Source organism: Mya arenaria, chromosome 6 (genome assembly GCF_026914265.1).
Source record: "Mya arenaria isolate MELC-2E11 chromosome 6, ASM2691426v1".
Lineage (NCBI taxonomy): Eukaryota > Metazoa > Mollusca > Bivalvia > Myida > Myidae > Mya > Mya arenaria.
The window spans coordinates 55,748,051-55,760,722 of NC_069127.1; the positions used below are offsets into that span (position 1 = coordinate 55,748,051).

Consider the following 12,672-nt stretch of genomic DNA (forward strand, 5'->3'; position numbering starts at 1 on the left):
CACTGCCTGCACCCTTGGCCCTCAAACTTGACTTGGAGGTTGGGCCTGATCAGTAGATGATCCCTTCTGATTTTAGGGGTCATCGAGTCAAAGGTCAAGGTCAGCTTGTCTGTGTGATAACTTGTCAATGCCTGCAGCAATGGCCCTCGAACTTGACATTTAGGTTTTTGGATTTCGAGGTCAAAGGTCATGGTTATAACACGCTCTACCTTCACACTTAGAATGGTCATAATATAAAACTGCCTCAACGGCATCCAATGTCAGTGACAAATCAGCTGTCATTTCGGTCCATGCATATTTCATTCAATTGTACATATAATCCTGACAACATGGCGCTCATGGGGTGCATTATGTTGGACAAACATCTCTTGTTCTTATTAAGTTTATGCAAAAGAGACTATTACTAGCTCATTATGACTTATATATTTTGTGTACATAATATCAACACCCTTTATGAACCAAGATAGAGTAGGGACTGTACAAATTATTATTATCAGTGCAAAATAACAATTCATCAAAGAACAAGCTAAATTATTTCCAAGAAATATTACTAAGAATTTAACGTTCAGATGCATCACTTTGTATCACTTAATTATCTTCCTGAAAGGTTCAATGTTCACATTGGCATGCTTTATTTGTTTTTATATGTAATTAGGCCATATATAATACTAATTGTGCCAACAATAGTAAATTTGAATGATTTTATGATGATTTTGCACAATTAAAACATTATGTTGCAGATTAATTATTATATAAATGTTTGAGATATTACAGTCATGCATGTGGGGAGTTAATTAATTACCTGTGATGATGCATTGCTAAAAAAATATAATTCATTTAAACCTCTTTCTCAAATGCATTGCTTTTTAGCTCACCTGTCACTTTGTGACAAGGTGAGCTTTTGTGATCGCCTTTTGTCCGGCGTCGTCCGTCAACAATTTTCTTAAAAGACATCTGCTCCTTAACCGCTGGGCCAATATTAATAAAACTTCAAAGGGATGTTCCTTGGGTGGTCTTCTATCAAAGTTGTTCAAAGAATTCAATTCCATGCAGAACTCTGGTTGCCATGGCAACCAAAAGGAAAAACTTTAAAAAATCTTCTTCTCCCAAACCACAAGGCGGCCGTTGATATATGGTAGGTAGGATCACCAAATGGTCCTCTACCAAGATTGTTCAAATTATGGCCCTTGGGTCAAAACTGGCCCCGCCCGGGGGGTCATGGGTTTTCTCTATATGTTTATATTGAAAACTTAAAAAATCTTCTCCTCTGAACTTACTTGGCCTAGAGCTTAGATATTTGTCATGATTCATCGTCTAGTGGACCTCTACAAAGATTGCTCAAATTATGGCCTTGGGGTCAAAATTGGCCCCGCCACGGGGGTCATGGGTATACTTGATATGTTTATAGTTAAAACTTCAAAAATCTTCTCCTCTTAACTTACTTGGACTAGAGCTTAGATATTTGGCAAGATTCATCGTCTAGTGGACCTCTACAAAGATTGTTCAAATTATGGCCCTGGGGTCAAAATTGGCCCCGCCCCTTGGTGGTCATGGGTTTTCTCTATGTTTATTGTAAAAAAAATCAAAAATCTCCTCTGAACTTACGTGGCTTAGAGCTTAGATATTTGTCATGATTCATCGTCTAGTGGACCTCTACAAAGATTGTTCAAATTATGGCCTTGGGGTCAAAATTGGCCCCGCCCTCTTTGGGGGTCATGGGTTTTCTCTATACGTTTATAGTTAAAACTTCAAAAATCATCTCCTCTGAACTTATGTGGCTTAGAGCTTAGATATTTGGCATGATTCATCGTCTAGTGGACCTCTACAAGTTTGTTCAAATTATGGCCCTGGGGTCAAAATTGGCCACACCCCGGGGCTGATGGGTTTTCTCTATATGTGTTATAGTGAAAACTTAAAAAATCTTTTCCGAACTCACAAAGACAAGTAACGTCTTAATTTAAACTGGATAACATATTTAGTACACATACCAATTTTCAATATGGGCCACATACAACAATTAATAACAAATATACATATATAGATACACACGTAAAATCAAGTAGTGACAAGAGCTTAGATATTTGGCATGATATATCATCCCGTTGACTTGTACCAATATTGTTCAATCTTTGGCCCTGGGGTCAAAAAATGGCCCCACCCGGGCGGTCATGGGTTTCCTTATATATGTATATGATGAAAACTTAAAAAAATCTTCTTCTCCGAAACCAAAAGGCGAAGGCCTTAGATATTTGGTATGAAGCATTGTTTATCGGACCACTATTAAGATTGTTCAAACTTTAGCCCTGGGGTCAAAATTGGCCACGCCCCGTGTTCATAGGCTTAGGTTTTTAATATTTGTATATAATGGAAGAATGTGCAATATATGACAGGTGATTTGGCCCTCTTGTATTTTTGTTATTATCATTAATTTCTGAGGTCTTGGCGCAGCCATATTCCGGGATTCTTAAGTTCGGGATTCATCCTGGGTCAGTATTCAATATTTATCTTATCTTTATTCTTAAATATGCCTCAGTCATTCCATTTAGCCTATTGGTCAGCTAAATATAGAGGCCAATCAAAACACAAAGATTCTTATCTGATACTTAAGGTCAATCAAAGTTGTTCATTGAATACAGCCCCTGGACTAATCATGAAATCCATGATTCAAGGATTATAAAGTCCGGGACTTATCCTTGAATCCATGTATCAAGGATTTTAAAGTTCAGGACTTATTTTGGAATCCATGTATCAAGGATTTTAAAGTTCGGCACTAATCTTGCAATCCATGTATCAAGGAATTGAAAGCACGGCACTAATCTTGGAATTCATGTATCAAGGATTTGAAAGCTTGGCACTAATCTTGGAGTCCATGTATCAAGGATTCTAAAGTTCAGGACTTATCCTGCAATCCATGTATCAAGGATTTTAAAGTTCGGGACTTATCCTGCAATCCATGTATCAAGGATTTTAAAGTTAGGGACTTATCCTGCAATCCATGTATCAAGGATTCTAAAGTTCGGGACTTATCCTGCAATCCATGTATCAAGGATTTTAAAGTTCGGGACTTATCCTGCAATCCATGTATCAAGGATTTTAAAGTTCGGGACTTATCCTGCAATCCATGTATCAAGGATTCTAAAGTTCGGGACTTATCCTGCAATCCATGTATCAAGGATTTTAAAGTTCGGGACTTATCCTGCAATCCATGTATCAAGGATTCTAAAGTTAGGGACTTATCCTGCAATCCATGTATCAAGGATTCTAAAGTTCGGGACTTATCCTGCAATCCATGTATCAAGGATTCTAAAGTTGGAGACTTTTCCTGCAATCCATGTATCAAGGATTCTAAAGTTAGGGACTTATCCTGCAATCCATGTATCAAGGATTCTAAAGTTAGAGACTTTTCCTGCAATCCATGTATCAAGGATTCTAAAGTTAGGGACTTATCCTGCAATCCATGTATCAAGGATTCTAAAGTTAGAGACTTTTCCTGCAATCCATGTATCAAGGATTCTAAAGTTAGGGACTTATCCTGCAATCCATGTATCAAGGATTCTAAAGTTAGAGACTTTTCCTGCAATCCATGTATCAAGGATTCTAAAGTTAGAGACTTATCCTGCAATCCATGTATCAAGGATTCTAAAGTTAGGGACTTATCCTGCAATCCATGTATCAAGGATTCTAAAGTTTGGGACTTATCCTGCAGTCCATGTATCAAGGATTCTAAAGTTAGAGACTTATCCTGCAATCCATGTATCAAGGATTTTAAAGTTCGGGACTTATCCTGCAATCCATGTATCAAGGATTCTAAAGTTAGGGACTTATCCTGCAATCCATGTATCAAGGATTCTAAAGTTCGGGACTTATCCTGCAATCCATGTATCAAGGATTCTAAAGTTCGGAACTTATCCTGCAATCCATGTATCAAGGATTTTAAAGTTCACAGTTAATATATTTTTTTCCATAAACTGGGGATTCTAAAGTTCAGGGTAGACCCGGATAAAGGGATGAGTTTTTTACCTTTCTTTTATAAAGGTTGCCTACTGTAGTACATATGCATCAAAACCAGTAGGAAGAATATAACAACTTTGGAAACAATTTCAAATGGGGTCTAATATGGGGCATGAATTACTCACACTCAAAATAGACCCTGGCTATTTTCCAAGACTGACAATTATCAGCTGTTACAACCCCTGATATACTAAGTAAAAAGTAGTATCATTGACTTCCTAATGAAAAAATCTTACTTGTGCAATGATAATGACAGATCAATCTAACAAAGTATTTGAAATCAGGTCTTTGCTATAACTAGCCTTTGAACAAGATTTTAGGAAACCGCAAACCTGTTAGGAGTGCTGATCATTGAAAATTAAGATCAAAAACTCGAGGACACCTTCAGCTATTTGACTGTTATTAAACTCAAATGAGATATTATGGCAATGCACAATACTGCAATGTCTCTTTTCAAGCTAAATGTCATCACCATCATCATCATCATTATCATCCATTGTAACAATTCTCCTTTTTTACAGATAAATGTTTCATTGACACCGGCTGGTATATATATACTCCGTTCCAGAACACTACCTAACTGATATGCCAATACAGAGCACAGTTCAACATTTAATTTTGAGTCAATAAAATTTAAGTGGCTGATAAAACCTGCCAATTAATTGATGGTCACCCAATGTGTCCTACATACTACAAGTGTGAAATCATATTCAAACTGTAAGTCCTCTTTCAGAAACGCTAAACAAATTTGGCTTAACTGAGCCAGTGGCCCCTTCTAAATTTCAATATCAGTCAAATTGAAAATTGTGTATGACGGTTTTACTTACTAAAAATTCTAATTTCTAAGTTTTATCACTGTTTTACATTAATGTAATAATTTAATACATAAAATTAATAAAGCTTAAGTGATATGTATAAAGGAATATTTATCCTGTCAATATACACCTGTTAAATGTATAAGTCAAATGAAGAGGCCTCCTTCAAAATTAAATCTGGATGTCTGGTTAGTGCAGTGGTTATAGCACATTCTTTTTTCACCAAGGAACCCTTGTTCGATTCCTGGCCTGGGTGCATGTGAGTTTTATAAATGGTCACCAAACTGGACAAGTGGGTTTTTCCTGGGTACACTGTGGAAACCCCCAAAACACAAGACCACACTCTTGGGCAACATAGTGCCAATTAGAGTGACTAAGTTGTCGTAACTTTCTTCACAATCGTTGTAAAATATATAATATAAAACTCAAGTTGCAATGTTTTTATTTTAATGATTTTTATAACAAGTATACACTGTATGAGCAGTTTTACAATACGTAATTGTGCCATCAATATGTTCACAGAAACACAAACAATGGTTGTTTCTAAAACAACATTAGTGTTCATAAAACCTACAAAAAATATTCTACCAACAAAATAAAATTGTACTTGTTAGGGTCCCTTTTCTCATAGAAATGGAGTTTTTTCTTAAATACTTCCAGAAATACTCAATAATTTGGAAATTAACAGAAAGACCATGGGGCTCATTCCATTCCAATCACATATTTAATTTGTCCATACGCTGCTAAAGAGTGCTTGTGGACACCCTTAAGGTTACAGACAGATATTAATTTTATTATACATCAACAAAATGGAAAATATATATGTAAATCAGATAAACTTCCCAAAACTAGGTTACACCTGGAAATTTATGATCCTAAACTTTGCAAAAAAAATTTGAAACGGTTCTGATCAGTATGATAAAACTTCTAATGTATGCTTATTTTAAGAACAAATTTATGTGTCAAACAAACTCAGTACAGTCCACTCAAATGATAGTGTAAATGTACCAATAATTTGCCCTGTTTTGTTATCATTTAAAACTAAATCTAAACAAGAGGCCCAAAAGGGCCTATGCTCTACTGGCTGGGTTTGTGTGGTCAACATCACTGTTTTCGAAAAGAACCAACCCCTTATGGGTATCTGAATACTCAAAACTGAAGACTGTATCATGTTCGCAAGCATTCATTACACAATATCATTTTTTTATATTATCAAGGCCCATAATCTAATCATTTCAAGGCCCATAATCTAGTCATGCATAACAATCAAAACTGAGGACTGTATCGTGTTAACGAGCAATTGTTTACTGACATACTGATTTTTTTTACTATCAAGGCCCATAATCTAGGCATGCATGGGCGTATCTGGCTGGTTTTCGAAAGGAACCAAGCTCTGATGGATATGTAGATACTGTACAAGTTTCATCGAAATACAATCAAAACTGAAGGCTGTATCGTATTAACGAGCAATTGTTTACTGTCACACTGAATTTTTTATACTATCAAGGCCCATAATCTAGGCATGCATGGGCGTATCTGGCTGGTTTTCGAAAGGAACTGAGCTCTAATAGATATGTAGATACTGTACAAGTTTCATCGAAATACATTCAAAACTGAAGGTTGTATCGTGTTAATGAGCAATTATTTACACAGTTTTTTTATACTATCAAGGGCCATAATCTAGGCATGCATGGGCGGATCTGGCTGGTTTTCGAAAGGAACCGAGCTCTAATGGATATGTAGATACTGTACAGGTTTCATCAAGATACAATCAAAACTGAAGGCTGTATCGTGGTAATGAGGAATTGTTTACTGACATACTGATTTTTTTACTATCAAGGCCCATAATCTAGGCATGCATGGGCGTATCTGGCTGGTTTTCGAAAGGAACCGAGCTCTTAGGGATATGTAGATACTGTACAAGTTTCATCGAGATACAATCAAAACTGAAGGCTGTATCGTGTTAACGAGCAATTGTTTACTGACACTGATTTTTTTATACTATCAAGGCCCATAATCTAGGCATGCATGGGCGGATCTGGCTGGTTTTCAAAAGGAACCGAGCTCTTATGGATATGTAGATACTGTACAAGTTTCATCAAGATAAAATCAAAACTGAAGGCTGTTTCGTGTTAACAAGCAATTGTTTACAGGATTTTTATATTATCAAGGGCCATAATCTAGGCATGCATGGGCGGATCTGGCTGGTTTTCGAAAGGAACCGAGCACTAATGGATATGTAGATACTGTACAGGTTTCATCGATATACAATCAAAACTGAAGGCTGTATCGTGTTAACGAGCAATTGTTTACTGACACACTGATTTTTGTATACTATCAAGGCCCATAATCTAAGCATGCATGGGCAGATCTGGCTGGTTTTCGAAAGGAACTGATCTCTAACGGATATGTAGATACTGTACAGGTTTCATCAAGATACAATCAAAACTGAAGGCTATATCGTGTTAACATCAATTGTTTACAGACGCACATACTACGTACACATTACCATCGCATAAGCTCTTCTGGCCTTCGGCCAATAGAGCTTAAAACTGTTCCTCACTGGCAACCAAACATCTCTCTATTTCACATCAAATTGAACATTTTTCTCTGTTTAAACATGTAGTTCGGGGTGAAATATTTTCCATTTTGTTGATGAATAATAAAATTAAAAACCCCCTCAGCAAAGAAATATAGCACAACCTTGAGAAATTTCAATATTACTTATAAATTATATACAATATGATAATAAAATCAGTGCTCCAGCTAGGCCTAAATAGCAGGGGGAGCACCCTGCTGCCCTTTTCTGGCACCCTGCTGCCAGTTGACTATGCCTGTTAGGCCATTTTTTGATAGAGCCCTCCTTGATGGTTATAAACTATCTTTGATATTTATTGGAAATAAATGTATTGTCAAGTCAATTTTCAGAAAAAAGTATAAAAATAATAAATAACATATTTTTGACAATTACTGGTAAGTAAAGATAACAGCTAAGGTATTCATAACAAACAATTAGTAATGAAAGTTGTTACAACACATACACAATATGAATTGAACATTGACCCTTGTTAAGTGCCCCATTATGGCTCATTCAATGCCCATCAAAAGTGCCCATTCTGACCTAGCACCTTCCTATTTCAAATCCTGGCTGGAGCACTGTACAAACAACAATCTGACATCATTGAATTGCTATACAAGGGTTTTACAGAGTAGGCAAAAAACAAGTCTTTTTTTGCAAATAAAGGGCCGTAACTCCTAAATGACAAAAGCGATTTCCATGGCTATCGAACTTGATCAAGATATTATGGTCACAATCATGTATGTAAAGTTTGGTGAGGATTGGACACATACTTTTCAAGAATTAGATTGGAAACATATATTTTTGAAGTATTTTTGGCAAAAAAGGGCCGTAACTCCTAAATGACTAAAGCGATTTCCATGACTATCGAACTTGATCAAGATATTATGGTCACAAACATGTGTTTAAAGTTTGGTGAGGATTGGACAAACAGTTTTCAAGAATTAGATCGGAAACAATCTTCGGGACGTACGTACGTACAGACGTACGTACGGACAAGGGCAACCCTATATGCCGCCACTTTGTGGGGGCATAATTAGTATGGGTCAAAAAGTGGTCCCTTACTTTGAACAAATCACAAATGAATGGAAGAAATATCACACAAAAACAAGGTGCATAACCTCATATGCCTGTCTGCAACATTACTTGCATATCATATTACTTGAACATGTTCTTAAGGACATTAAAACTTGTCAAGACCATTCAAATGCTGTACACAGTAACCTTAATATCCGTATCCATGAAAACTTGTATCAATAAATCTTCAACCTGAGGCCATTTAAGTAAGTCAAGACCGCAGCCAATTCTTGGCATGCTTACTGCAGTAACGTCGTTCGCAAGACAATGTTTTTTCATAGCTTCTAGACTGCTTTCGAGTGTCTTGTATGTTGGTTTGTCATTATACTTGGTTTTTGTGATCAGGTAGTAGACAAATCTGGATTCATCTTTCAACACTGCTACATCACCCACTTCTTTAGCTGAAATATTGTAGCAAGTAACTATTTAATATACAATAATGTGTACAGTAAAGTCTCCATCTTTTTTCAAAAATACCATACAGCAACTTAGTTGGATATTTATGTAATTTGATACTGTATATTCAACAATAACTAACTACCGGTATAACTAAGGTGAAACAAAAAAATGTTTTGTTTTTAACTCCCAATAATATTTTTTTCCCAACAACCCGATTTTTCATTGCAATTGGATTGTAATTATTTCCTGTTGGGTTCATCATTTCGGTACAGTTGAAACCCATTGGCTGGAGGGACCAGGCGAAAATACTTTGAGCCTCGCCAATAACAAGCCAAGTGTGAATGGTTACATAGAGTTAAACATTTAACAATCCTTTACATCAATTTCGATCCAACGAGGAAGTTGAGCCAAATGATATCAAGCCAACAGGTTTGGACTGTATTAAGCCTCAGAAACAAGTACGAGGGCTGTTTGTAAAATTCGTGGAAAACATTTAAATATTATTAGTATGTTTAGAAAGAGAAAATATAATGATACAGTCAAAAAATACATTTAATTCCGCAATGGAAACACTAACACGTGTCAAAATACATAGAACATAAACAGTTTTACAGCGGCTTTACAGTATACCCTATCACAGCCACGGAGCACTTTGACGTAAAAAACGCCAACATTGCTGTTTGGATTCGGGTTCATATAAATAAAGCCAGGTCTCGTCCATTGTCACTATACGTTTCAGGAAGGCATCACCCTGGCGTTGAAAACGGTCCAAAAAGGCACTTGAAATGCTGATTCTTTTTTCTGTCTGCTCATCGTTAAGTAGCCGGGGCACCCATCGCGCAAAAACTTTCCGCATACCTAGGTCCTGTGTTATGGTCCGATAAACAACATTTGCACAAATTCCAGTGATATCACTTATTTCCCGAACGGTCTTTCTGCGATCAGTTTGTAAAATATCTCGGACCCATGCTATGTCGCGTTCAGTCCTAGATGGCCGGCCCTTTCTTAGAGAATCATCCACGCTGATTTCACTGTCTCTGAATCGCTTATGCCATTTAAACACAAGACTTCAGCAACATTTCGCAGAACCACGCTCCATAAACTTCAGGGTTGCTGTTGGTGTCATTCCCGTTGCAGCACAATGTTTAATAACGGAAGTTGTTCCGTCCTTAAAGTCGTATCCATGATTATGGCTGAGCACGCTCATTACCTATGTGTGTTGATAATGTCGTTAAAAATTCAAATATCGAGTAATGACATCAATATTTCTGATGAATACCGATATGACGTCATAAAATATGCTTTCAACACGTTGACATAATTTGGCACCAAATTCTCGTTTAATTGCGTTAAAAGTGAGCGCTTTTGTTTCGCGTTTTGTTAAGACCTCAAAGTGCTCAAACGTTTATATTTTGATACATTGTTCATTGTTTTACTTTTATTGGAATGTATATTTAAAATGATATGCATTTTATTAAATTTTTTGTTCATTTAATAACATAATACCACTTGTCCACGAACTTTACGAACAACCCTCGTACATGTCTGGTTTCTAAATTGTTAATGCAAACCAAATGGCACTGGTTTCTAAGTTTGACAAGGACAAAACTTTACCAAAAAATAAAATATATATCTTGACATTACTTTTAAAGCCAGTGAATCTGAAACAAACCATACATTTTTAGGCCTAATGTTCAACCAAAAACACTCGTAAAGCCCATACATGTAGTCAATATACGTTACGATTAAGATTCCACAAAGTTCATGAATGAACAGTGTTATAATATTTCTTTGCACATATCACTTGTAATGAATCATGCAAATGAAATCATTTTAAAAAACACAATTTGAATTACAACTAGAAAAAAAATCATACAAATTTAAAAAACCTTGTAGTTCCATAAAAATTCTTATTATTAAGAAACATTCATTACGTCAATCATAAATCACCTTGATGTTTAAGCTCTGCTACACCGCCAAATATCTTTTTGAAGAGAGTTGCGATGCCTTTCCCCATTCTCAAGTCCTTGCTGACACAATGTGCAAGACTGTCAGTGCTGGGACAAGCAAATAAATCACCCTTCTTGTGCATTATCTTGAAATCCTGCCAAACAATACATGATATGTATGGGTAGATACAAAATGTAGGAAAAAAAATAAATATCCGCCAAACCCCTTACACCCATCCGTATCCATCTAGTCCTAAAATCTTGTTTGGTTAGCACTTTAGCTTAGCACCAAGGGGACCAGGGCTCTATTTCCTACATGGGCACATGTGGGTTTGGTTGGAAGTCATTTTCTCTGGATTCCCCACAACACAAGACCACACTGTCATGCCAAGGAGAGAAACTTCGAATAAGATTGCATTACTTATTTCACAATCATTGTAAGTATAAAGTAAAAACTAAAAAGAACAGCCTACAAAGGACAAAAAATCCAACTTAGACGATACTGTTAGAGTAATAAATTTTGACAGATTTTCTTTAAATTTAGTGTAAATTATGTGAAATTGCAGACATGCTGTGTTAAGTAAAACAAATACAAACTTGCAAAATTGAACTTCGAAGTTCATGACAAGAAGGGAAAAGGAATGCATAAATGTGGCTATCCTAAAACTGATTATGCGGTCCTGTCATCAAGCCACCGTGAATTATAACTTAATACTTGGAAAGTGAAAGTTGATCTGTTAAGTGCCTTACACTGAGTTCATCTTTCCTGTCTGTTGTTGTCATCTCGGAACTATCTTTTCCACAGCTTCCAGACGACACGTTTACAGTTGCCATTTGTTTAAAATACTTTGTTATATCATGTGTCAATAAATTGTGCAATAGCTTATTTCTTAACATTTACTCTTCTTCTTCTGCACAAGAACTCTTCTTTGAAGAGTAGTTAGAGACGGTAATTTCTATAAAAGCCGAAAGTAAATATATAGAAAAGAAAATGAGACAGGCAACCGTTGCCGCCACAGCGCAATAACGAATTATGTTTTAACAATTATGCAGAAGTTTCTTTACTCTTTTTCTCTTACATTGAATGATAAAAAATCTGGGACTATAATGACAAATATTGCAATTGAATTCTACTCCGAGGTGCAGTTCCATCCAAAAATGATGCGGGGCCGTATAGGGCTCGTGTAGTGCTTGTGCGATGCTGTCTATAACATGCGGCCTGCTAAACACGCGCATGATAGCCACTGTTTCATTTGCATTGTGGCCACCTTGAGCCGCCTTTGCATATCCCCCCCCCCCCCCGCCGAAATTTTAGCCCAAACGGGTGCCTCTTCTCCCACCGTTTTTGGATATATTTTCACCTGGTTTGAAGCAGTTCTAACCATATCCCATTACGACCTTTCCGCCCCGATTGTTTTAAATTTGGGCCTGTCTCGTTTTCCGGTATGAAACATAGGACATGTCGGAAGGCGGGAAACCAGAATAGTCATCGTTACAACAGCATTAAAAGATAACTGAACCATGTTGACCTCTCTGTCGCAGTTGTTGTTTAATTTTTGTTTGGTAGATTCCTGTAATATATTTGCTTGTTTATACATTTTTCCTCAGTTGCATTTAAAGTTAAGTATTGAGTGATAAACAACACATTTGGATAGTCTCCCTTTGTCTAGTTTTAAATTGAACAAATATGACGATTTCTGATTACAGAGATTAGGGACAACAATACCTCGTCCACATTGTAGTTTATTTGACTTGCCATCGACTGTGCCTTGAAAATAAACTACGAACAATGTATTAATTTATTTAATAAGTTTTTATTTGTTTGTTTGTTTGTTTGTTTGCT

General features: G+C 36.4%; 1 protein-coding gene across 1 annotated transcript; it reads right to left on the reverse strand.

The window, feature by feature from the left end:
* Positions 1-5,251: 5,251 nt before the first annotated feature.
* Positions 5,252-11,750, reverse strand: LOC128239479 (ADP-ribose glycohydrolase OARD1-like). Its single transcript, XM_052956133.1, has 3 exons — positions 11,580-11,750; positions 10,831-10,984; positions 5,252-8,882 (listed from the first exon to the last, which is right to left on the reverse strand). Exons 1-3 carry the CDS (start codon positions 11,724-11,726, stop codon positions 8,608-8,610), a joined length of 576 nt encoding a protein of 191 aa, XP_052812093.1. The 5' UTR covers positions 11,727-11,750; the 3' UTR covers positions 5,252-8,607.
* Positions 11,751-12,672: the final 922 nt, after the last annotated feature.

Bases quoted from the DNA above. Each gene is read 5' to 3' on its own strand.
- LOC128239479 (XM_052956133.1), bottom strand. From the start codon at position 11,726: ATGTTAAGAAATAAGCTATTGCACAATTTATTGACACATGATATAACA. The intron at 10,985-11,579 runs GTAAGGCACTTA...ATTGTTTGGCAG, and splicing joins ACAGGAAAGATGAACTCAGT to GATTTCAAGATAATGCACAA. The intron at 8,883-10,830 runs GTGATTTATGAT...ACAATATTTCAG, and splicing joins AGCAGAGCTTAAACATCAAG to CTAAAGAAGTGGGTGATGTA.